The sequence below is a fragment of the Rhinolophus sinicus genome, chromosome 3 (genome assembly GCF_057876585.1).
Source record: "Rhinolophus sinicus isolate RSI-liver-muscle chromosome 3, RSI-T2T, whole genome shotgun sequence".
NCBI lineage: Eukaryota > Metazoa > Chordata > Mammalia > Chiroptera > Rhinolophidae > Rhinolophus > Rhinolophus sinicus.
In genome coordinates, this window is record NC_142503.1 from 172,163,673 (window position 1) to 172,187,864 (window position 24,192).

At 39.8% G+C, this 24,192-nt stretch overlaps 2 protein-coding genes across 34 annotated transcripts in view; both read left to right on the forward strand.

Annotated features, from left to right (window-relative positions):
• The first annotated feature begins 915 nt into the window (after nucleotides 1-915).
• Nucleotides 916-22,287, forward strand: CCDC196 (coiled-coil domain containing 196). Its single transcript, XM_019733286.3, has 12 exons — nucleotides 916-965; nucleotides 1,073-1,225; nucleotides 2,482-2,578; nucleotides 3,297-3,347; nucleotides 4,931-5,008; nucleotides 5,210-5,293; nucleotides 5,820-5,879; nucleotides 6,261-6,402; nucleotides 12,006-12,064; nucleotides 12,254-12,363; nucleotides 21,523-21,892; nucleotides 21,979-22,287. The coding sequence occupies exons 1-12, from the start codon at nucleotides 916-918 to the stop codon at nucleotides 22,285-22,287; spliced, it is 1,563 nt and encodes a 520-aa protein (XP_019588845.3).
• GPHN (gephyrin) overlaps nucleotides 22,085-24,192 on the forward strand; it is a 431,232-nt gene continuing 429,124 nt past the window's right edge. For all 33 annotated transcript variants that reach the window (XM_074327330.2, XM_074327331.2, XM_074327333.2 and 30 more), the window contains exon 1: nucleotides 22,085-22,365. In XM_074327330.2, the coding sequence (XP_074183431.1) occupies nucleotides 22,302-22,365 (64 nt within the window). In that variant the 5' untranslated portion in view covers nucleotides 22,085-22,301. The remainder of the gene's footprint in view (nucleotides 22,366-24,192) is intronic.

The window sequence follows — 24,192 nt, forward strand, 5'->3', positions numbered from 1 at the left end:
CCTACAATTATGTTTAAATGGTATGAAGAAACAAACATATAACTTTTTGGGTTATCTACTGCTTACTAGTGACATAGATGAAAACCATGTCACTAGTGAGCAGAAGATAAAGGAGATCTTAGGGTCTAGGATAAATATGATTCTAATAGGGACAGGAAAATGGAGGCTGACTCAGAATCTGGAGGTGAGTCTAGAATTACAGCCTCTTAGGAAAGAGCCTGGCTATGGAAAGACATAGGGACAGTATGGATCTTTCACAAATAATATCCTGTCCAATATTATTCTACATTACCATTGGTATATATCAAGTTTTAAAGATAGGAAAATAATGACAACTGGCACATATACAGTGTTATTCAATATTATATCTGTACTTGCCAGTTTGGCCTCTATTTTTTTTTAATGTCTCTTAGAGGTGTCCCCTCCTCTTCCTAAGAGCCCCAAAAGATAGCCCCTGTGATTCTTCACTCACAGAATCCAGCACTCTACCCCACACATAGTATGCATTCCACAGAGGTTAACTGCCATGGAAGATAGTGTTGATAAGTTATTTTTGACAGCCCCCACCCCTTTTTTAACACAATAGGAATTCCATAATATAGATATGTTGTGATTTTATCCTATTCAACCAAAGACTTCAGAATAAAACTTTTGGCTAAAGCTAAAGCAACTTCTGAGATGTAGTTAATAGTACTTTTAGTCAACAAACTGTCATTGATTTTGGAGTTACTTAAGAGACCTGTTAATTCTGTGGTCTTAGGCCCATTGTGACCTCAAGCTGTAGTTAAAATCAGTCCAATGCAACAGGAGTTTCAAGAACAGCAGCACAAAAATGATGACTTAACTGAATGGAATAAAAAGGCACATATTTTCAAGAAAACCTCTTTATTCTTAAAGTAGAAGTTTCCCTTCAAGATGACAAGTAGTTCAAACTCTCCAGGTTCTTACTTGCCCTCAAAAACAAGGTGAGTCTTTGACAGAAGATGCCAAGTGGTAACTATCCAGGAGGGAAAAGAGGGTCTCTATTATTAACCCAGACTAAAGGGAGGTATTATGGTGTCTCTTCCCACAGAAGTTCTAAAATAGATGACAACTATTTGAAGGAATTGAATGAGGACTTAAAACAAAGGAAGCAGGAACTGCTAGAGATGCTAAAACCACTTAAAGATAAGAACAATCTTTTATTCCAGATGTTAATGTCTAACTTGGAGGAAAAACAAAGAAGGTAAGGGCTCCCTACTCAGGATTTCCTGAAGGGAGAAAGGCTGAAGAACTTTAATCCATAGGATTTGCAATTATTATTTACATTTTTTAAAAAAGGTTTAGACATTCAGCTATAGTAGGTAAAGAACTTGTAACCACAAAATCAGAATGGCAAGGAATCCTTTATCTTCTTTTAGTAAAATTAAATATGACTCAGCCCTCATCTCACGGGGCTATAGTTATTACTCTTCTTCCCTAGGGTATCCACCCAAGAAACAAATAAGAGCCTTTATTGTCTTCAGTCTATCATGGTCACACTGATAGCTCCTTATTCATGTTTGTGGAATCACTTTAGGATAGATGTTTCTGCTCTTCTTATGCCAAGCAGTGGAATGGCAATCTTTTCTGTGCCCGGGGTCTGGCTTCTCTAAATATACTAGGCAGTTGAGGTCTTAACTCTTCACTAGGACACTCACTGTTCTTGGGACCCACCAACTCTCTGTTTCCTTTCTAGTCTCAGGCAATCTCACTTTAATGGGTCTAGCTTCATTCTCTACCCTTTCCATAAGCATCTCAGGGAGCTCACACTTTTGGAGAAAAAATACCACACCGAAAGTTGTGGTCAAGCAACCCAGAAACTCAGGCTTATCTGAGGGCAAGAGAACACAAAGTTTTGCTTCTCTGCTTATAATTAGAGAGGAAAAAGTACAATGAATATTAATACCTTTAAAGGATATCTTCTCTCACAGTCAAAGACTTGGCTATTGATTCAGATTTTGTTAGCAACTTCTTGATGGCTTGATTCTCTGGGGGCTACCATGAGGAGATAACTGGTTTCCCCACTATCCCAAATGTCTTTATATGGAGAAGCAAGGTGGGAGAGATGGACAGAGACGTGGTAGGGAATAATTCTGGGATTTATCCTGAGGACAACAGGTTCTTCAAACTCCTTCTTCACAGGGGCAAAAGTGTCCCTTTCTGCCCCAAAAATCATACACCAAAACATTCTTCTGAAGGGGTGGAGAGGAGTTGCACTGGCTGTGACCTAAGTTTTGAGCATTATAGAACACAGAATTCATTCTAGAGCACAGAGCTAAGGCAAATGTCAATTAGGAATGGAGTCATCCTATAGAGACCTTCTATGGCCCGAAGGACTTCCATAGCTCCTGTGATTTCAGCCCCCATCTCACTCCCATGGTAGAGTATTTTCTGCCTGATTGCAAAATATTAATATTGCTCTTTAGGAAGTATTACATTTCATGAGTCTCTCCATTCTAGTCTGCAGATTATGAGGCAGATCATGGCAGGGAAGGGGAGTGAAGAATCCTCAGTCATGGAGCTCATTAAAGAAGCAGAGGAGATGAAGCAGAATCTGGTAAGAGGTTAGTGGGTAATCCAGGGAATGGCTTCCTGAACAGGCCCCAATACCATTGCTGTTGTCAGAAGTGGACGGAAAGATAGAGTATTCATCTTAGTATCTGATGCTCCAACACTACTATCTCCTTGATCTAGAAAGTCCAGGATGATCCAAAGGGAGTCAGATAAAATGTGGGGAAGAACAAAGACTAGCTAACAAAAATTCTATTACTTTGATTTTTTTTAAAAAGCCACTTTTTATCTAAGGGTTAATGAATAGAAGCATATTAAACCTGCACACTTCAGAAGGCATACCTGCCAACGTAGGAGAAAAATAAATAGTTCACTCTGAGAGATTCTTATAAGATTCTTAAAAATCAACAATGTAAAGGATCTTAAGAACTAGAAATTAGTGGTCTAAGCCCCAGAGAAATTGCCGTATGACAAGAACACCTTAAGTATTATAAATATGAGGAACTCATTTATATAGATATCACTCCATAATTACCATATTTAAAGTAGTTATTCAAAATCGTTATTATATTTTTTATCATCATCATCATCAAACTCATGTCTCATGTTCCTGGATGTCGGGCTAGGCCCATTTATTGCTTTCCTCTGTGGCTATGTCCCTGTACTCCTTTTCCCCTATTACATAGTAATTTCTTTCAACTTCACTACAATGACTGGAGGAACACGTTTCTGTTTGTTTGGTTTTTTTTTCCCCCCTCCAACAGGAAAGGAAAAACAAGATGCTTCGGAAGGAAATGGAGATGCTATGGAACAAGGTGTGCCTCTAAGGATCTCTTGAAAGTATTATCTTACAGACCATAATGCAAAGAACTTCCCCTCCCTCTTGTCCCCATCCTCATTTTTTCCAGTCCCCGCTTCCATTCAGGCCTTATTCCAACTCGTTCTTTGCCAAGCAGCCAAAGTGATATTTTTAAAACAAATCATATCACTCTTCTTAAGAAAACCCTTTACAGCTGCTCTTGCCTACCTCTCTAGTCTCCTCTCATAGAAGTCCTTCCCTCCCACACTGGCCTCCTTGTGGTTTCTCAGACCTGCCAAGACTTTTCTTATCTGAAGTCTTTTGTTCTTGTTTTATCCCCTGCGGCCTGTAATGATGTTTTCTTGTGGTTGGCTCATGCTCTCTCTGCTTAAATGTCACCTCCTCAGGGAGGTCCTCCTTCTTCATTGTCTTTAAAATAGGGCAACCTCCCTCCTACTTTCTATTATACAACCCTGTTCATGTCCTCCAACACTTTTTATAATATAAGCTTATTATTAGTTTTATTTTATTACTATCTTACTTGCTTCTTGTCTCCCCTCTGGAGTATGAGTTCCTCTGGTGTCTTGCTCGCTTTAGTCATCTCTGAATCTCCAGCGCATAGCACAATACCTGGAACATAGTAGACAATCAATTAACGTAAGTTGAATGAACAGATGAATTCTAATTCCCCTTGTTGATTTTGCAGCAAGCATTGCATGGTTTAAGACAACAACATGGTTTAAGACATGGTAGGGCCTTTTGTTGGGACCAGAAGGGAGTGGAAATTCCTTAGTGGACTAAGTCGCTGGGATGTGAGTGCTTTTGCACAGACTATGAGACTAGAAGAACAGATTGTGTCTTTTGATGAGAACAGGTGTGTGGTGTGATCTCTGACTGCATTTCCATCTCATCTTTCCATAAGTAATGAGGATACCATCAAGGCCTAGTTCTCAGTGGCAGCCACAAATCAGTGCAGTGAATTGCCCGAAGTTTCAGTTCCTGAATTCTTGAGTCCTTGTGACAGGAAATGTGCCAGCACAATTCCTCTATCAAAATCCATCTTTTCCAGAGCTCCCAAAACACTTTTCATAAGGGCTACCCATATATATGGCTTACCCCACCCATATTTTCTGACAGTGAGAAATGGAGAGAGAAGAGCCGCATGCACTGTGGTTAAAAACACAGGCTTCAGAGTCTGAGATCTAGTTCAAATTCCAGCTCTGTACCTTCCTACCTGTGTGACCCCAAACAAATGACTTAGCCAAGTTTCTGTTTTCTCATCTATAAAATGGAAATAAAAATAGTCCTGAGAGGATTAAATGAGAATGTTTGTGATGTCGTAATGTAAGTAAGTAGCTCATAGTAATGACTGATATATAATGAGGATTCAGTTCAGAGTTTTTATTATTATAAGGTACACTCGAGGGACAAAACGGAAGGGCTTGTTTCATTCTGAACCCCCTGTGGTAATTCACTTTTCATGTTGGGCCCTGAGAAGTTGCTGACTGACAGGATCCAAAAGCCTTGACCCATGTTGCCTTTCCACTTCCCTTACTAATTCCCACTAACTTAAAGCTTTGCCAAAATGTCTCTCTACAGACATTCAACACAGAAGAACTCGGTGATCAACAAAAAACACCACAGATAAAAAATAAAGCAAACTTACAGGATGGAAAGGCAAGTAGACTGCACGGCACTTAGAATTTAAAGGTTGTGTATTCCACACATTGGAAATGGCCTGTTGACAATCAGAGCTATTTTGGGTAGGCAGATAGGTAGGATTCTAGGCCTTTAGAGTATACTGGATTACTGCCTGCTGAGACATTGCACTTCTTTTCTGGGGCCTCCTATTCCTTTAGCTCTCTTCTTTCATGCCAGGCTCCCCAAACCCCCTCATCACCCAGGAAGATCAAGAATGAATTGGAGACATCATGTGCAGAGAAACTGAAGGAGATAAGGAAGGTAGTACAATCTTTCTGAATGGTACTGGCTTTTAGAGCTGATAGATTAGATGTCTTTAATGTAGCCGTTATCTGCCTAAACTATAGTGTGCTCCTGAAATGATGCAAATTTTTAAAGGAGATCTGGTTCTCTGGGGATATTTGAGTCAGAGCAACACTGCAAGTTTCTGGAAAATCATGTTAGCTAGGGCAAAGTGGGAGAAGCTGTACCAATAATGACAACTTTGCAATAACTATGTGATATATTTGTTAATTTGTTTTCTGAACATTTATTTAGAGGTATTATGCTTGCACCTAATCTTCTCACAGCCAATTCATTCACAGAAAATGATTGTACTCCTTTAGCTTTTAACTTTTGGAGAGTGGATTGCACAGGTAAGGATAATTAGAAGGACTATGCAGTTGAAACCAATTTGTTAGTGAATCTATGACACCACAATTTTGCTATAAAGTCTTTGAGGCATATTGAGAAAACTGATTTCTGATCTCAATTTACTTTTTCACCCAGAGGCTCTTTCTTCCACCAGGAAAAGCAACAGAGGAAAATAGAATGGGTCAGATATCAGGAACAAGCCAACATCCTTCAGGTATTAAGGTCATCCCATGCTAAACGTGGGGTACAATTTCATTCATACAATATAAAGGCTTTTAGTTTCATAATGTTAAGTCTGATCCCTTCATCTCGATTACCAATTGTCCTGTTTAAAGAAATGCTTCATGGTGAGATGGCTAGAGAGACTTCTCTCCAGCTTCCCCTTGAGTAACTTGGGGAAAATAGCATTTTTTCCTATGGTCTTGATTTTGTTCTATTTGAAATGGGGAGAAAGTCATAAATACTTTCTGTCCAACTTTTAAAGACTAAGCATGATGGGATCATTTTTAAACTTCTGAGTAAAAAGGGTTCAGGTAACAGTAGATGTAGAGAAGCCAACAGTATATGAATAGTTTTGAAAAATATTCTCTTGTAGAATGATTTTAATGGAAAAGTGATTGAGCTGAGAATAGAAGCCTTGAAGAACTACCAGAAGGCCAATGACCTGAAATTGTCACTGTATTTACAGCAGAATTTTGAGCCAAACCAAGCATTTTTCAATCTTCCAGGGTCCCAAGGTAGGTAGAGATTCATAGGCACACAGTTTGAGATTTTGCTTTGTTTTGTTTTACATTAACGTTCCCATTACATGTAAAGTGATCAACACAGTGTCTGACACACAGTAAGTTAAAAGTCAGGAGTGTTATAATAAATTTTATTACTATTAACATTATTATTATTATTATTACTTAGTTCTCATACTAGGGTAAGAATTCCTCTGGAGGAAATGAAATTTTCCTTTGTAAAAACTAAGTAATAATACATCATGTACTTAGCAAATGTAGTTGATACATAGTTGGCACTTGATAAAATATTAATTTCCTCCCAACCCACCCCCCCCTTCCTAGGAATTAGAGTAATTTGATCTCACAAATCTTGTTAGAATAGACTTTGCTACTTCAGAACAGAAGGTCAAAGAGACAGTCATTTGACAATAGTTGTGAGTTTCACCAATCCACATATTCCTCTGGGAGTTTTAGCACCCCCGTCTCCCCCCACAAAAAATTTATGGAATCGTTAGAGGAAATGATATAGTTTACCACAAAAAAATTAGAATAAAGGAATGGCTTCTGAGGGGCAGGAGGAAAGGGTTCTTAAATTTTCAGGGATCTACGAGTCTGAGCTCTGTATTTTAAAAGAGACATGCAATGAGAAATCACAGCTAAGGAATGACAATGTTTCATCAGTATCAGTATGTATATCTCTAATTTCTTCTCAATCTTATTCTATAAAGAGTTTCAACAGTTTATAAAATCACATACAGCACATAGAATTAAATAAATGGATGACTAAATCAAGGCAAAGGGAAAATAACTTGAAGCCAGGTTATTTGCATGAAAATGCAAAATAGAAGTGCTATATAGTTGGTAGGGGTAGGCTTCAAACTTGGTTCTGAATTTCCCAGAAAAAGAAACATGGATTTATGATGTCCACCAAATAACAATAACCAATTTCTCAGGAGAAACATAGCTTTTATTGGTATTGAGATCAGAAAGAAATTTCTTTTCCAGGTCCTTACCATGGGGACAGGACACTCTATGTGTGTTATAGTAGCTAATGTCTTCAATAATATTTCTAAAATGAACTCAGAATCTAAATTTCCTAGGCTGTTTCTTTTCTGTTCTTTGGCACAATCTGATAAGAAATTATTAATTTGAAATGTTTAAAAAGTGATGAATCAGCTCAATATGATTTGGAACAGGTGCATAGCACTTTGTTGTTCTGACTTGATCCATATGTAAGATTTAGAAAATCTAGAAGATTGGATGGACTACCTATTCTTCAGCCGGTGTTCCATTCATGTTTTTCTTTTAACTATTGTTTTGATAACAATTGGACCTCAGAAAGCTTGAGGTTTTCTTCTCCAATAAGAACCTGGACTACAGCCAGAAGCAGTGTAAAGTCATTAAGATAAGCATGAAAAAGATAGAGGAGAGGAGGGTTCTGGGAAGGATAGACCCTTGTTTTATTTCATTTAAAATTAGCTGAAGGTCATCTCAAGGGATTCCTACAGTAAGAAGTCAAAATTTTTTTAGTTCCAGATTCAAATCAAACCAAGATTAGTAAATAGTGAAGGATTCCATTCAACTTGATAACCTCAGGAATTTTTTTGTTTGTTTGCTTGCAGAAAATTGAATATAGTTTTGAACTAGGACAGCCCATAAACCAACACCCTCTTTTCTGTTCTCTTCTCTTGTGCTTCTGGAGAATTAAGTGATAGGCCATCAAATTGTAAAGTTACCGTAAACGACTGTAGCCACAGGTGTTAGTGACCCACTGCTCCTGTGTTTTATTGATTGTGCATTCATTGAGCATAGATTATAGGCCAGTTTCATTTTCTAACACACACTATACAAAATCTTTAGGTTTGTTTGAGCCCAAGTGGACCTGAAATCTAAGTCTTAGAGTTTGGTTATAGTGACCTATTTATAACCTAGTGTTTGATTATTGAAAAGTAAACAAAAGAAATATTAGTTTTCTTTACAGAGGGATTTTTAAAGTAATTACGTTAAGATATTATTACCAACAGTGATATAATAGGGAGGTAGTTTGGTTTTGCTCAGTGTTTCCCGACTTCTGTGTCACTTGGACTACTGTTTATTGAATATTTTCTGTTTAGATTGACTTCTTTAATTTCTTAAATGCATTATTTGAAAATAAAATATTACTGTTGTAAATGAAACACCAATGAACTTATCCATAATTGAAAGTAAACTTAATAATACGTATACAGAAAACAAAATTTTAATATTATAGCAAGATGTTGAAGCCTGAGGCCTGTTTTCCTTTATTAAAAAGTGGGATCAGCAAGACGTGGAGAGTTTTAAATAAACCCAGCAACAAATTGAAACTTTCTCCTTGATGCTATCAAGTTTGAAAAAAACTGAAAAGGCAATAATTTTCCCACTGTGACTTAAAATATTTAATCTGTGTCTTAGCACCCCCTAGATTTATCTCATTTATCTCTAGATTTACCTAAACTCATCTCACCAACAAATTTTTGGAAATAGTAATTTAGTGTAAAAAACGTTGGGTTTAGAGTCATATATATGAGTAATAGCCTTACTCTGAGGCTAATCAGTTAAATAACCTGGGCAAATCATTCAGTTTCAATATTTTTCTTTATCTAAAACAACCATAACATATTATAGAGTATGTTGAAAACATATGGCTTTGTTTACCCCTCACAATGACTCTATGGGGTAAGTATTATAGAACAAGAAACAAGTTCAGAGAAGTCAGGCTGCTGACTCCGTATCCAAAGCTCATCTCCAGTATTCAAGTATGTGATTCCTCATGACTCTTGCATTTCCACAGTCCATGACTTGAACCCAAATTTATCACTTGTTTAATATATAATGTTCTCAATGAAGAATCATACTCCCTAAGGTTAATTTGTTCAGTAGTAAACGGTTCCGAAACCGGTTGACAGATTTGTAATTCTGCATTTCGCCCAGTAGGTGGCACCAATCACATCCAGGCTTCTAGTCCACAAATCGTGGTAATTCAGGAAATGCTATGAGAGCGATAGGCCTTCTATTACCTTTAGGACAAAATGTGCTACATTTATGTATCAAATGAAAAAAGAAAAAAATAATAAACTATCGATGTTTTCTGCCATGCTCTGTGGCACTGAGGTGTATTACTCACTGGCAGCCTTGATTAGACCACGTTAAACTCAGTGTTCTGCTGCACAATTCTTACTACTCCCTGAACTACAGTTCCCTCCATTCTGAAAAAACAGTCACTGTCCACTTCCTCCACAATCCCTATCTAATACTGTTTTTTTCTACCACTGATAAATCAGGCAATTGGGACACTGCATTAAAAAGTTGGCTAGACAACTGCATAAGATGGTGATTTTTTGAAGGTTAAGAACTTTAAATAGTGTTCCTGGATAATGTTCCTTCTCCTCTAGTTTCAAAAGAATTGAATTTCACAAATCTGTCTTAAAGGAAAGGTGGAATGTACTTTTGGACACACCTCCCAGCAAATGAAGGCACAGGCCCTCCTGTTCCAGGCATTTCTAAGGAGGGGGAGGGTTTCTTTCACTGTTCTTGGCCAAGAATCCTTCCTCCCATGTCCCGCCTCCTGGTCTTGTGTGCTGGTTGGCTGCCTTGCAGTGGTGTGACCCATTTGGCCCGCAAATTCAATCCTGTGTTAATGCCCAGGTTGTGGGATTACCACTGTCAGTCTTACCTGTTTAGCATACTGCATCATCTAGTCTTATAGAAGAGAAAAACATTCTCTACCTAGGGTAAGGTCTTTCCTTTTCGTCTTTGCAGAGATGAGTCACATTTGAAGGGATTTACTTCTCCACCACTGTAAAATTTCTATTTAACCCAGAATGTATGGCAGCCCTGCCCTGGCTTCAGTAGTCAAGAGAACAGTTCATGGCCTTCGGCAGTCACCTATCTTTGAGAGTGCAGGCACAAAGCAATCTTTAAATTCAGCTGAATTTCCCATCATGCCTGCTGGTGTTTAAAGAAGTTTATCTTTAGTAATAATAGAAGTGATGATAAGACATTTGATTCTGACAGCCTTGCTTTTCTCTCTTCCCCTAACCCCTCCCACCAGACTCTTAGCATATCCTCGAGCTTTTTTGAGAAGAAGCTAAAGTTTGGATGTGAATATATTGCTACATTTATAAATTCAGATGAAAGTCCAGTGGGGTGGGAAATGAATACTCTTGAGACCTTATTTATTCTATAACTCCCTCTGTTCTGAAAGCAAGTCATTCTTCCCGGCTTTAACCTTTACTTCACTTTAGTATTACTCTTCCTGATGGCTGAAATACACTCCAGCAGGTTGCTGCTGAAAGGAAAATAGTAGTGTTAAGCTAAAATGCTGAAAGGCAGGGGTGGAAACCCACAGCTAGCTCAAATCTGAATCCTTGATAAATAGTATTGCTCTCAAATGCAGACTTTTTTAAAGCTTTGAGGCAACTTGACGTCAAAGTTAGTAGGTTATGAAGTTAATTTCTAAACTAGGTCATTCATTCACTTCATATAAAACCCCATAGAAGTCCAAGGAGTGAATAAAAGTCTTCTTTCCAAACTGTAAACTTTAAAGGATGAAAAAAGTAAACTGCACCTTTATTAGTGATTATTTCAGTGAGTGACATTAGCTTCCAAACTGTTTTGCATCACACACTTGGAGAGCAGCAGGATGTCTAGGACAGGTTGTTATATTTAGCAAAGAGAAAGAGGATGCACAGTTAAAATTGAATTGCAGATAAACAATAACTTTATAGTATGTCTCAAATATTGCATGAAACACAATTATACTAAAAATTATTTGGTGTTTACTGAAATCCAAAGTCAACTGGGTGTCTTGTGTTTCAGTCCGGCAACCCTAACCTAAGGACAGATTCACTACAGAACCTATTTAGCATTCCTCTCTCTCCTTTTTATTGCCTCCTCCTTCTCAATCTCAGCCTGTTCCTGTCATTCTCTCTGCCTCCTGTTTCTCCTCCCCACCCCACCTTTATCTTTTGTTTGCTCTTCACAATCCACAGTTGGCCATTTTTGTGGACTATGCATCTAGGTTATCTGAGGGTGTATATATACAAGAATATGTATATGATTTACCATCACATTTCTTCATTTAAAAGTTGTATTATAAGTACATTTAGAAGCCCATCAAAACGTTTTACTTGTATGTAATACTCAATGATTCTTTTTTCCTGTGGGACATGAGCTATCAACAACAAAAAAATGTTTGTCACTCGAACTTTAAAAGTGCTGTTTGAGGGTGGCCAGATGGCTAAGTTGGTTAGAGCGCGAACTCTGAACAACAGGGTTGCTAGTTTGATTTCCACATGGGCCAGTGAGCTGTGCCCTCCACAACCAGACTGAAGGACAGCGACTTGGAGCTGATGGGCCCTGGAGAAACACACTGTTCCCCAATATTCCCCAATGAAAAAAAAAAAAAAATACTGTTTGATAAAGTTAATTTTTAAAACAATGAGAAAATCCCCATCAATGCTAATACCAGAGTCAATCCTACAGTGATACGATAATATGATACTATGATGAATGTTAATCACCTTGCAACTAAAATTAAAACTTTTCTTTTTTTCCTCAAAGAAAATTCTCATTTTCCCAATGTTTCCCCTCAGGTACTGTGGGCATGACCACTATGGGCAGAGCAACTACAGGCAAAAATGAATCTGATGTGGTAAGAACTACGTTCATTTCCAAAATCACTTTAAAGGCTTGAAATGATGGTGGTGGGTTTTTGGAATGCATCTGTTAATGTACATGCTAATTTATTATTTTTAGGGATTGACAAAGTAAATGCCAGGGCACTTGTTGTTTTAGCTATATTTTCTATTCTTTTTTTCTCCCCCTCTCCCCAACATTTTAGAGAATCCTGGGATCAAAGACCTGCACAGAACAACAAGGAACTAAAATAAGTCAGTGTGATGATGCAGGAGGGAGGCTGTTTCTTAGGTCACTGCCAGATGAATCTCTGAAGTATTAGAAGACTTTCACTCCATTTGCTTGGACAGATTTCAAGACTAGGCATAGCCATTTGTGTTAATTAAAATCCCTCAAACCTTTGTTTTAGTGCTGTTTCCCCTCTCATTCCCCACCAAACTGGGTGGAAATGCTAGTTAGATGTTTGGCCCTAAGCATGGCAGGAATTTATTCATTTAGGGATTGTAAAACAGCATCAGATTATTTTGATAGCTTTTGATTTTGAAATGACTAGATTCAAACCACAATGTATGTTGTTAACAAGTCCATGAAAGGCTGTTCCTTTCTACCTCTGAAATGTTTAATTCTGGGCAGATCCATCACTGGCAAATGAGTAAAAGTAGGTACAAAATAAGGAAAATTACACTGCATAGTCTCCTCTTACTTTCTCACCAACCACATCCAACTGCCCAGTTGACTCTGCCTCTTAGCTATCTAGTCCTTGAATATCTTCTACCTTCTTAGTACCACTGTTTTAGTTCAGGCCCTCTTTCCTGCCTGGATTACCACAGCCTCTTAATTAGTTTTCCTATTTCCAGTACCTCTAATCCATCTTCCACAGCACCACTGAAACTACCTTTTCTAAAAAAGAAATGAGATCATGTCACTTCCCTACTGGTTTCCCATTGACTTTAGGGTAAAGTCCAAACTCATTCATAGACCGTATAATGATTTGCCTCCTGCCTCTGTCCCCAGGCTCAACTTTCACTATATTCTCCCTTCTCTCATATATCTTACATTGAGCTCTACAGAACAATTAGCAGTTCCCCTGATACACCATGAGTTCTATTATCTCCATGCTTTTGCACAAAGCTGTTCCTCTGCCTGAAAGATTCTTCTTTTTTTTGTCTGTTTGACCACCACCTATTTGTCCTAAGCATTGAGTTTGGTGCCCATCTTTTATCCCAGTAATTCTCAATCCTAGTTGTGTATTAGAATCTCCTCGGGAGCTTTTAAAAATACCAATTCACTGGGCCCCTCTCCAGATCATTTAAATCATGATCTCTGAGGGATAGGGCAAGAGCATTTGTATTTCTTAAAAACTCCCTGGGAAATTCTTAAGTGCAGCCAGGTTTGAGAATCACTGTTCTAGGCTCTCTTACCTCTACCATAGCACTTAATGAACTATATTGCAATTATTTGCTCACCCAGCTACATCCCTTACCAAATGATGAGCTCTTTGAGGCCCAGGATTATGTCTTGTTCGTCTTTTCATTTTGACACAGTGCCTGGGATTTGATAGAGGCTCAGATATTGCATAAAGCCACAGAAAGTTCATTGCAAAGTGATACTACTTGTGTCAACATGATACTACTGGATCATATTATAGTCCCTGAGATCTTCAGATCTTTTCTTTATTCTGATTAGGTGTCACTAATTTTCTATTTCGTGCCAATATAGGGAAAGTGGATTTGTTACAAAACACTTCATGACCTGTAGGAATCCCTTTACCTTCTGGTAATGAGCAAAATAAGACAACCAATTAAAAATCTTCATTCTTCCCAAGTCAATTTAAATCTATAAAGGTGTATTTAAGGTGGATTAAACAAAATGTACTATTGGACTAGAAAAAGTTCACATAAAGTCATTGGAAGGGACTTTAAATAAGCATAAAGTTTCTTCACTTCACAGAAGCGAAACTGGAGTTTAGAAATATTGAAAGGAATTCAAACTACCATAGTTTATTGATGCTGTTAACAATTAAACTGATTACCAAAGCCCAGGTATTATTACTACCAGTTCACATTCCAATTCAATTCATATTATGCCTCTGTTAACCACAAAAATAATAGGGTCTGCAGACCTTAGATGATTAGTTTCTTGTTCTACCAACTGAGTTAGCTGACTGTGTAACCCACATTCTGTTTCAAGAAAGTTAGCATTCCTGAGAGATTTTCCAAGTCAATTGGATTAGACAGAGCAATGAGACAAAAATCACGAATATAAAATCTGACTGTTCCACTGACTACTTTGAACAAGTCATTTAATTTCAGAGCCTTAGATTTGCAATTTAAAAACTGGATTAAAAGAGTAGCATTTGAATGTTTTAAAATCACATGTTGTTGTTTTACCCCTTCAGTGGGTTTAGATGAATATCTGACCTTTTCCCCATCTTTTGAACTTTATTGCATCATTTCTTATTGTTAATTATTCATTAACTAAGCCATTAAATAAGCTAGTTTACTTGCTAGCAGAGACTTACAAATGATTCTTTAAAAATGAATCATTTGCCATCTCCAAAGTATTGAAATTCTACGTTCGTTAACATTCAGGCTTGTCATCTTTCTCTCAAATGCTCCAAATCATTCAATTTTTTCAAAACATAAAACTGAAATATTGTAGCTTTTTATTCTACTTTGTTTTTAAGACTTTACATGGGACTCTGACTTTCACCTACATGGCAATGCAAAATTGTCAGTTAGAATGGCTGGCTGTTCATGGGTGTCTGCATTTTGATAAGTCCATGATATGGATCTCAGCTTTGTGTATACAAATTTATTTGGTCAACATATCCAAAAGATCAGAGACTCATTCAAGCTGCTCAAACTCCCAAGAGAGTCACAGATACCAAATATTAATTTAAAGTACAGAGAGTGCTATACTTTCCAATGTGATTAGAATATGTCTATGGTTAGGGTACCCCGATCTCAGAATCAAATTATTAGGGGGAACTGAATTAGCAGTCAGAAAGTATTGGTGGAATTGAAACATCATTATTATAGTTTTATTTATACTCATAATATTCCAATTATGTTTCTCTGAGAATAAAACTCCTGATATCCTTGACTGTATTTGGAATATACTTTTCAATTTTAAGTTCAACTGAGGAAAAACTCTGTCCCATCGGCAATACATTTACAAACCATAATGTTGGGTAGTATTATTCTTGTGGCTTATGCCCTTTATTTTACCTTGACTTTCTAGCTATTCACAAAATATCTGCTAACATTTCACCCCTAAAAGATGCCTTTTTGCAATAACTTCAAAATTCTTAGTGATGTTTGTCACACTTCTATATGAAATAGGGCCAACCATAGCCTGATACTTTCTTTCTTTTTTTTTTTTTAAAGTTTTTTATTTATTTGTGTCCTTTTCTAGGACCCATCAACTCCAAGTCACATAGTAGTTGTTTTAATCCAGTTGTGGAGGGCACAGCTCACAGTGGCCCATGTGGGGATCGAACCGGCAACCTTGTTGTTAAGAGCACCGCGCTCTAACCAACTGAGCTAACCAGCCATCCCCATAGCCTGATACTTTCAAGTGACAGTATGCAACATTATGCCTTACCCTTTTAGATCCAGGCAGAAAATCCAGCTTTAGTATTGTTGGTGTGAACTATGGCCACCTTAGGTGGTGTCTCTTTTTATAGGCACAGGCTTTTGCAATCTTTTATGTGCCAAGGCAAATTTCTAACAGCCCTTTTGGCACCTTGGGGGGAGCCTGCATTGCTAGCAATTCAAAGTCCCCATTGCTTCATATGTTCTGTATTAGGTAATCAAATATTAGGAAATGGAAGAGAACAAGGTTTTGTGTTGGAAAGGGATACCTGCTCTGCAACCAGTCAATACCACAGGAGATACACAGCCAATAAATATAAAATGTAAATATTACAGGATAAAATGAGATTTTTCAGGGCAACTGATCTCTGCTTCCTTCACAAATTCATTTATACTTCCTAATATTTCAAACTTTTACTTAAGGTTAATTTTAAACTGAAAAACTGTACAAACATTCCTATAAACCATACTTCCTCCAATTATTAGTCAACCTGAGAGAAAATGAGATTTAGGTTAACAAAACGATTTTCTTTTTGTGTATATATATATATATATATATATATATATATATATATATATAATTTTTTTTTTATAGAGACAAAGGTATTTTTCTAGGGTAGCTGGGTTGTAAGCTAAGTTTGATTACATGGAAACCAATTAATAATAATTTAAGAAAAGCATGATGTTTGTGAATTTTTAAAAAGTTCACAACCTCAATAATGTCAGTTATTAAGGATGGGACTATCTTTCCTTGACTAGTGTATACAGAACACTAAAAACTTAAGGCCTTGTAGACAGAGCTCTTTTAAGAAATCAAATAGCTTCTGGGCACTTAATGTTCCTTTTCCATTTAACAAATCTTACCGTCGTTTCCATTATCTACTAATTCTTTCTTCTTCTAGCAAATTTTGTCCTCCTTCATTATTGCCTACCCTTTCTTTCAATTATGGAGGGAGAAATACCAGTGCTTTCTTTATAAATCAGAAACTTTTTGTTCCTGATTTTCTTCTTTTATTAGATAACCAGCCATACAAATAAGGGTGACCTTGTACATTTGTAAATTGTTAGTACAAATGTACAAGAGCTTCTCTATCTTGTGAATATTAACATGAGATGATGTGGGTGGTATTAAAGGTATAAATTAGAGCTCTCAGAAAAGAATAAAATCTGTAGTAATGGTGGAGATAGGAATCTGTAAAAAGATTTGAACTGCTAACCTATCAAAGCACTACTCTCCTTCCATATGGTACCCAGATCCATCCTCCCCTGCTCTTTGTTCATTTGATAGGCATATAGCTGATCTCCTTCTTCTGGGTGAGTACATGATGGAAGCCTATCCAATCAGAAAATTCCACTCCCGTTGCCTTAGTAAGTGCTTTGGGGATGGTTATATGACCTAAATCTATGGTTCTCAAGATTTTTTCTCAGGACAACTTTATATTTAGAAAAAAAAAATTATTGAGGACTCCAAAGAGCTTTCATTTATGTAAGTTATATCTATTGATATTTAGTATATTAAATTTTTTTTAAAGATTTCTTTTTATTGGGTAAGGGGTACAGGACTTTATTGGGGAACAGTGTGTACTTCCAGGCCTTTTTTCCAAGTCAAGTTGTTGTCCTTTCAATCTTAGTTGTGGAGGGTGCTGTTCAGCTTCCAGTTGTTGTCCTTTCAGTCTTAGTTGTGGAGGGCGCAGCTCAGCTCCAGGTCCAGTTTCCATTGCTAGTTGCAGGGGGCGCAGCCCACCATCCCTTGTGGGAGTCGAACCAGCCACCTTGTCGTTTAGAGGATGTGCTCCAACCAACTGAGCCATCTGGGGGCTCAGGGGCAGCACAGCGCAAGGTGCCATGTTCAATCTTAGTTGCAGGGGGCGGAGCCCACCATCCCTTGCAGGACTGGAGGAATTGAACTGGCAACCTTGTGGTTGAGAGCCCACTGGCCCATGTGGGAATCGAACGGGCAGCCTTTGGAGTTAGGAGCATGGAGCTCTAACCGCCTGAGCCACTGGGCCGGCCCCATTAAATTTTTTAAGTATAAAAATATACAAATACATTTCATCAGATACCAGAGGAATATCATTACACATCATGTAGCTGCTGGAAAATTCCACTGTATCTAATGAGAAAATGAGAGTGGAAAGACAATACCTTAGTATTAGTATGAAAAAAGTTTTGACCTTGCAGATCCTCTAAAAGGGTCTTGGGGTCTACTATTGCCACAGACAGACTTGAAAACTACTGATCTAAGTTATAGCCTAGAGAAGCCAAAACCATCTTTGCCACCCCATAGAAAGAGCCAATGCAAGAATTAAGTCAACAAAGAACTAGCATAGCTGAAAGATGGCATCTTGATACTATGGTTTCAGATCCTGAAGCTAGCCAACCCTAAAGCTATACATATGTCTGGACTTCCCAGCTGTATGAGCAAATGATTTCCTTTTGGTTTAAACTAGTATCAGTCTCTTGCAACCAAAAATAACCTCGTACATCTGGAGTTCCAGATGGGGACCTCAGAGGAAGAGAGAAAGGGTGGGAAGAAATACAAAGGACCAGGGCACAAAATAATTATTCAAGCAGAAATCTGTGCAGAACAAACAGAATATTAAAAGTACAAGGAAAAGTTCAAATTTATTACATGGAAGATATTGGAAAACATTGTCCTAGCTGTTCCCAAAAAAGTGCTATCAAACTCCATGAGCAATTGAAGTGGCTCATCTTCACTTCACTGAAAGATAACAAGGGTATCTTCACTGAAAGACACAGGTAGTGTCCATTTCATTAATAGGAATGAATACATTTATCTCACCAGACTTTGGAAAATTCTGATTTAGAAAACTACTTCGGGGGGAAGGAATTAGGCTACTTAGGTCAAATATTAACTTTCCCAGTGTTCTCTATTCTGTAGAACTGTTTTTTCTCTAAGAGTGTGTCTAATTTCTAAATCTCAGCTTTTAAAGAAATCTTTGAACTGTCATTTCTGATAGACTGAATTCCTAGTGTGTAAGTTTTCATGAATATACACAGTAATGTAATCTATCACTGCCTATACTGGGTTGAATAGTGTCCCCCAAATTTCACTCTGACTCAGAATGTGACCTATTTGGTAGATATAATTAGATGCAGGGGTCATACTGGATAACAGTAGGCCCTAAATCCAATGACTGGTATCCTTGTAAGAAGGACAAGTGAAAATATACACAGAGAAGGCCATGTGAAGATGGAAGCCAAGCCAATATTGCAGTGATGCTGCTACAAGCCAAGGAATGCGGAGGGTTGTTGGCAACTACCAGAGGCTAGAAAGAGACAAGAATTTTTCCCTGGAGTCTTCAGAGTGAGCATGTCTTCACCAACACCTTGATTTTAAACTTCTGGCCTCCAAAAATGTGAGCGAATGTATTTGTTGTTTTAAGCCATCCAATTTGTGGTGCTTAGTTATGGAAGTCCTAGGAAATAATACACTGCCTAATTCAGCCAGTTTAAAGTTTATCTTGACTATAATCAAGCTTCTTCGGGGAAAATTAGAGGTTAAAAATCAACCTTGCATCCATTTTTCTTATTGTGCCTAGTACACATAACAAAATTTATCATTTTAACCATTTTAAGGAGTACAATGTAGTAGCATACTTAAAATGTTGTCTGTACCCACTTTTAATCGACTCAGTTTTAGTTGTGGCATTTAGCCAAACAGGAAAAAGGCAAGAGTGAAACGAGCCTGAGAGGAAGAATAGTCCATTACCAAATTCCTTCTTGCTCACAGGTAGTGTTATTGAGGCGAGTCCGACCACAGAAAAAGTCAGCTTTTGGCTTATTTATATCGCAATAGTGATTAACCACAGGCAAATGAAAGTACCAGGAGGGCTAAGTATAAATATATCATTACTGGAAAAAAACTCAACCTTTATTCAGTGATTCATTTCTACTGATAAAGTTTAATCTTCATAATGAAAATCATTATGAAAGCCAGATGTTTACCTTTTATGTTAATCCTCAGTTAATGTAAACTCCTGTAGATTTCATTATTAAAATCTTAGAATGGAGAATAAACCCTGGGCGCTTCTCATCCTTTACATACAAACTCTCAATTCTTTCACTTCTGGTTCTCCTCTGCCCCACCATGTTCCTGAGACATTTGTCAATGTTTGGAAATGTTGCTGTCTTCCTACCTTCCAGAACATTTTCTTTGTTATAACACCTGATTCCAGGATAAATTTTGAAGAACTAGTCACACTACAACAGGAGTAAAAAACCATGTGCATACTGCCATAATCATTCAATAACCAGCAGTAAAAGGTCACACTAGACAGTAAGGTCACTGGGTTTTTCCTGTTTAAATTTTGTTATAGTGTGCTAAATTCGACACAGATGAATACACTTGAGGAAAATTGTCGGAAGACAGGCATCTATTATAATGGTCCAGTTTAGTTCTATTAAGAACACCTTTTTCAGCAATTTTAGTAATTTTAGCAAACAAACCTCCATATACTTTGTAAGGCTTAATTCATATTCACCCTTCTCAATTAAATTTTAATGAAGTTCACCATTACTAATTTTATATAGGTCGTTTTTTATTTGTAAAATGAAAAGTGCCAGTTTCTGTCCATGAATAATTATAGCATTTCTAAATTGAGAGGGTGCTTATTTAGTCTACCAATTAAAAGGTGATTAGTCTATCACCTTATTTAAAGGATGAAAAGGCCCAAACTTATTTAAGGTAACAAGACACGAGTGGGCAGGTTTAGGATTTCTCTAAAAATTCAAGACATTTAATCATTTCAAATGTAAGGGTGCTGTAGACAATAAAGATGGGTTACAAAAGTAACAATGTAACCAACTATTTGCTTTTCATCTTTAGTTTGAGGAAGGAAACCCTGTGGACACACTTTCTCATATGTCTCTCTCATCTGAAACTAGTTAAGAATCCCTTGGCCACCAGGCTCTATGGTGATAATTATAGGAAGTGGGTTCATGATCTGGTTTCAATTTTTAATCCACTGTCAAAAATACCATGCAATACACATACTCAAAAGAAATTTTACTATTAATAATTCATTTTATCCCACCTCAATACTATCCCTCATCTCCTTGGTACTCATTTAAAACGAAATACATAACAATGTAAATCTTCAGTCAGAAGGTAAGTCCATGTTCCCAAATGGACCAATAAAAAAAACTCAAAACCATCACAATGACTGAGATTTTAATTGTGTACAAACATTGATGATTATACATTTTTGACACTTTTTCATTTTTATGCTTCCTAGGTTTTACCATGGGTGAGAACCCGAGGAAAAAATATATACGTGTGTATATAACTTTTTATTCATAAGTTGAAAGAAGGGAAAAAAGAAACCGATGTGAAATAGCCACAGGTGATTAAATAACACATTTTATGAGAAACACCTGAAAACAAGTGGTAACAAAAGCTATTTTCATGGTAATCTCATATTCCACAAACACTGAAATGAAACTCAATTGTCATGGCCTGTATTCTATTTCGGCTTTTGTGACATGGTTCAGGTGGGAGGAACACGTTCTTCCCACTTTCTAAGATTGGTGTTTTTCATTTAAAAGCAGAGATCGTGGCGATGAAGACAAAAAGCCACAAGACAGCAGCAAGAAGATAGTCAGATATCTACACTCGAGATACTCTGCTGCAGGCTCCTAAGCTCGTGAGGACTGTCATGTAGACTTGGAGAGGGTATCCTAAAGCACAGGAGAGGCGGAAATCCTCCAGCAGGACGAGCAGACCCGAGGAAGCAGGCGGGGACAAGAGGCAAGACAGGATAACACCTCCTTCGCCCACGGTGGACTGTCACCGTAACCTCCATTCTGCCACCCACGCAACTTTCTAAGCTAACTCCAGGTTCCCTGGTGCGTTCAGGGGGTCGGCCCGCAGTTCCCGGTGGATTCAAGGGGTGGCCCGGCGTGCTAAGCCCTTTCCTCGTCCTCTCCGGAGAGAGGCTCCGTGGCCCCGAGAGCCGGCCAGAGGTGCTGACAAACGAAGTGGAGCCCGGCTCGGCAGGAGATTGCTTCTGTCTGGCGTCCCGCTGAGACTGCGTTCGTGTCTCGCGCGCACCCGCTTCGCGTTTTCCCAGCCAATCCGGCGCTACTCGCGCGTCCCGGAGCGCTCCCGGGTCCTCCTCCGGCTGGGCCGGCTCCTCGCCGCTGCCGGTACTCCGCAGCCGAGCTCACTCCTCCCCTCACTCTCCACAAGTTCCACGCCTCGCGGTGTGGCTCCGCCCTGTCCCCGAGTCCGCCCCCGCAACCTTCCGAGCTTGTGCTCTCTTTTCCCCTCACTCTGCTGCCATCCAGCCGCCCTGGGTATCGTGCTCCGCAGAGCGGCCTGGGTCTCTCCCGCCTCGCACCGACACCTCCGGGCATTCTCCTCCCGCAGCCGCCGCGTCTCCCACCCGCAGCTCGCCACCTCCGACCCGGACTCGGGGTCGCGCGCCCTGACTCCGCCCCTCCCGCGGACTCGCGCGCTCCCGGCCCGGCCTCTCCCCGGCGCAGGCCGCGGGGCACAAGGCTGCCTCCCCCTCCTTCCCCGCTCACCTCGCGCTCCCGCTCTCGCGCTCTCCAAGGCGAGCGCGCTCTCGGCTGGCGCGCTCCGAGCTCCGGCTTCTCCCGGCTCCTGTCAGTGCGGTGACTGCGCTGGGAAACATGGCGACCGAGGGAATGATCCTCACTAACCACGATCATCAAATCCGTGTCGGAGTCCTTACAGGTAACCGGGGGAGGAGGTCCGGGACCGCCACCGCCGCTGTCCCTGACTTGCCTCAGGCTTCTTGCCTGTGGTAACCCTTCTCTGCGGCCTCGCGAGGGAGGAAGAGTGAGGAGGGGGACGGGAAGGGGGGCCGTTTTACAACCGCTGGGAGCTGCTGGAGGTTGGGGTGTTCCCGCGGGGGTCCCCGGAGCTAGAGCCGGCCCCGTGGGATGTCAGGCCCCTGCTCCTTAGCCGCCGAAGTCCCTGGCCCCCGGGGACCGAGGGGCCGGTGCGGCGGGCGCTGCGGGGCTCCTTGCTGCCGGTGCAAGCGCGGGGATCCCGGCTCCGCAGTCTGAAGCACGCCTCTCTGGGCTGGCCCGCGCGCTTCCTCCGCTAATGCTCGTCTGTGAGAGGGGGGAATCCCATTCTCCCCCCTCCCTTCACCCTCCCCCACTCGAACAGCCCCGCGCTGCTCTTGTGGTGCTTGCCCGGGGCACGGGCCGGTCAAGACTTGGGTGTTCATCAGGCAGATCTCTGCTCCACCTCAGGTTGCCCCTCAGGAGCCTGGCATCTCCTCAGTTACCCATGGGACACCCCTTGTCTCCCCGGGGAGGCGGGGAATCGGCTTGCACCCGGACCTCGGAAAGTGCCTGCAATTCTTCCTTTCCGAGCTAAGGGCCCTCTGCCCTCCTGTTCGTTTCCTTAGAGGGACAGGTTGCAGCCTGCGGCTGGGGATCCAGCCCTCTTCAGTTGAGAGAGAAGGATTCCCCCGCTTGGGCTCCTCTGTCCTCCTCCCTTCTAGGAACCCCCCTTCCGGATGGTCCCAAGGCTGTTCAGGAGTGCACTTTTCCCGGGTCGTGTTTCCCTCCCTCTCGGAAGCCCTGTGTGCCCAGCACGTCTGATTCCGTTGCGTTGTATTTGGGTAATGTCCCTCAGTTCGGCGATAGGCAGTTGCTGCAGGGCATGACTTCCGAGATGAACAGCAAGCCGATTTGTAGGGGTTTCTGCTGTGTTTCTGTAGTTGGCAAGGCTTCTGTGTAATTGAGTGGCGAGGCGGGGGTTAAAGAACTATATTTGGAATCTGAGGGCTTAATTCGGAGTGAAGGAAATCCAAGGCATTCTGTTGTGATTTCGGAAAAAGAAACCGTATAGACGGGAATTCTAGTGTCTGTCCCCCACCCCCCGCCCGCCCCCTATTCTTTTTAATTTTTTTCCCCCCTGTCAAATTCTGACAGGTTGAGACGGTGCTCGAGAAGGGACTAAATTGAATGAGACTTGCTTATATTAGGTACAAAAATTTCTCTGCTGGTAGGTACTGAGTGCAAAGCTTAATTTGGCTGCTGAGTTTTATGAAAAGGAGATATCCGTGACTCTCCTTCCACTCTTAAGTATACTGGTTGCCTTTTCTTCGTATTCTTTCCAGATGTTAATTTATGTAATTTATTGAATTTTCTTAATCCAAAGCCCCATGGATAGAGAAACTAGCTAAACTAGTTGCCGGGAAAGGAATCCCCCCAAATCAGAAGATGTGCTGTTCTTTTTTTTTTTTTTTTTTTGGTTCTGAAACTGTTGTCTTGTGCAAAGATTCAGTTGTATTTCTCAGAATTGAGTTGACATTGATGATTTTCAAAGACTCTAATCGCGGGGGATAAAAAGTGTACACCCTATATCAGCTCTCAACTTGCACTTTAAATTCTAGCCATGTGTTGAAAATTAATAGAGTAGTAAGAGTTAAGCTTAAGGAATACCAAAGTATGTCAGCTGTCCACGGAAATGAAAGGTCATAGATGTTTTAAAGTTAAAACAGATTTTTAAAAAAACATTTTTTGTTTAAGCTTTCCATAATAG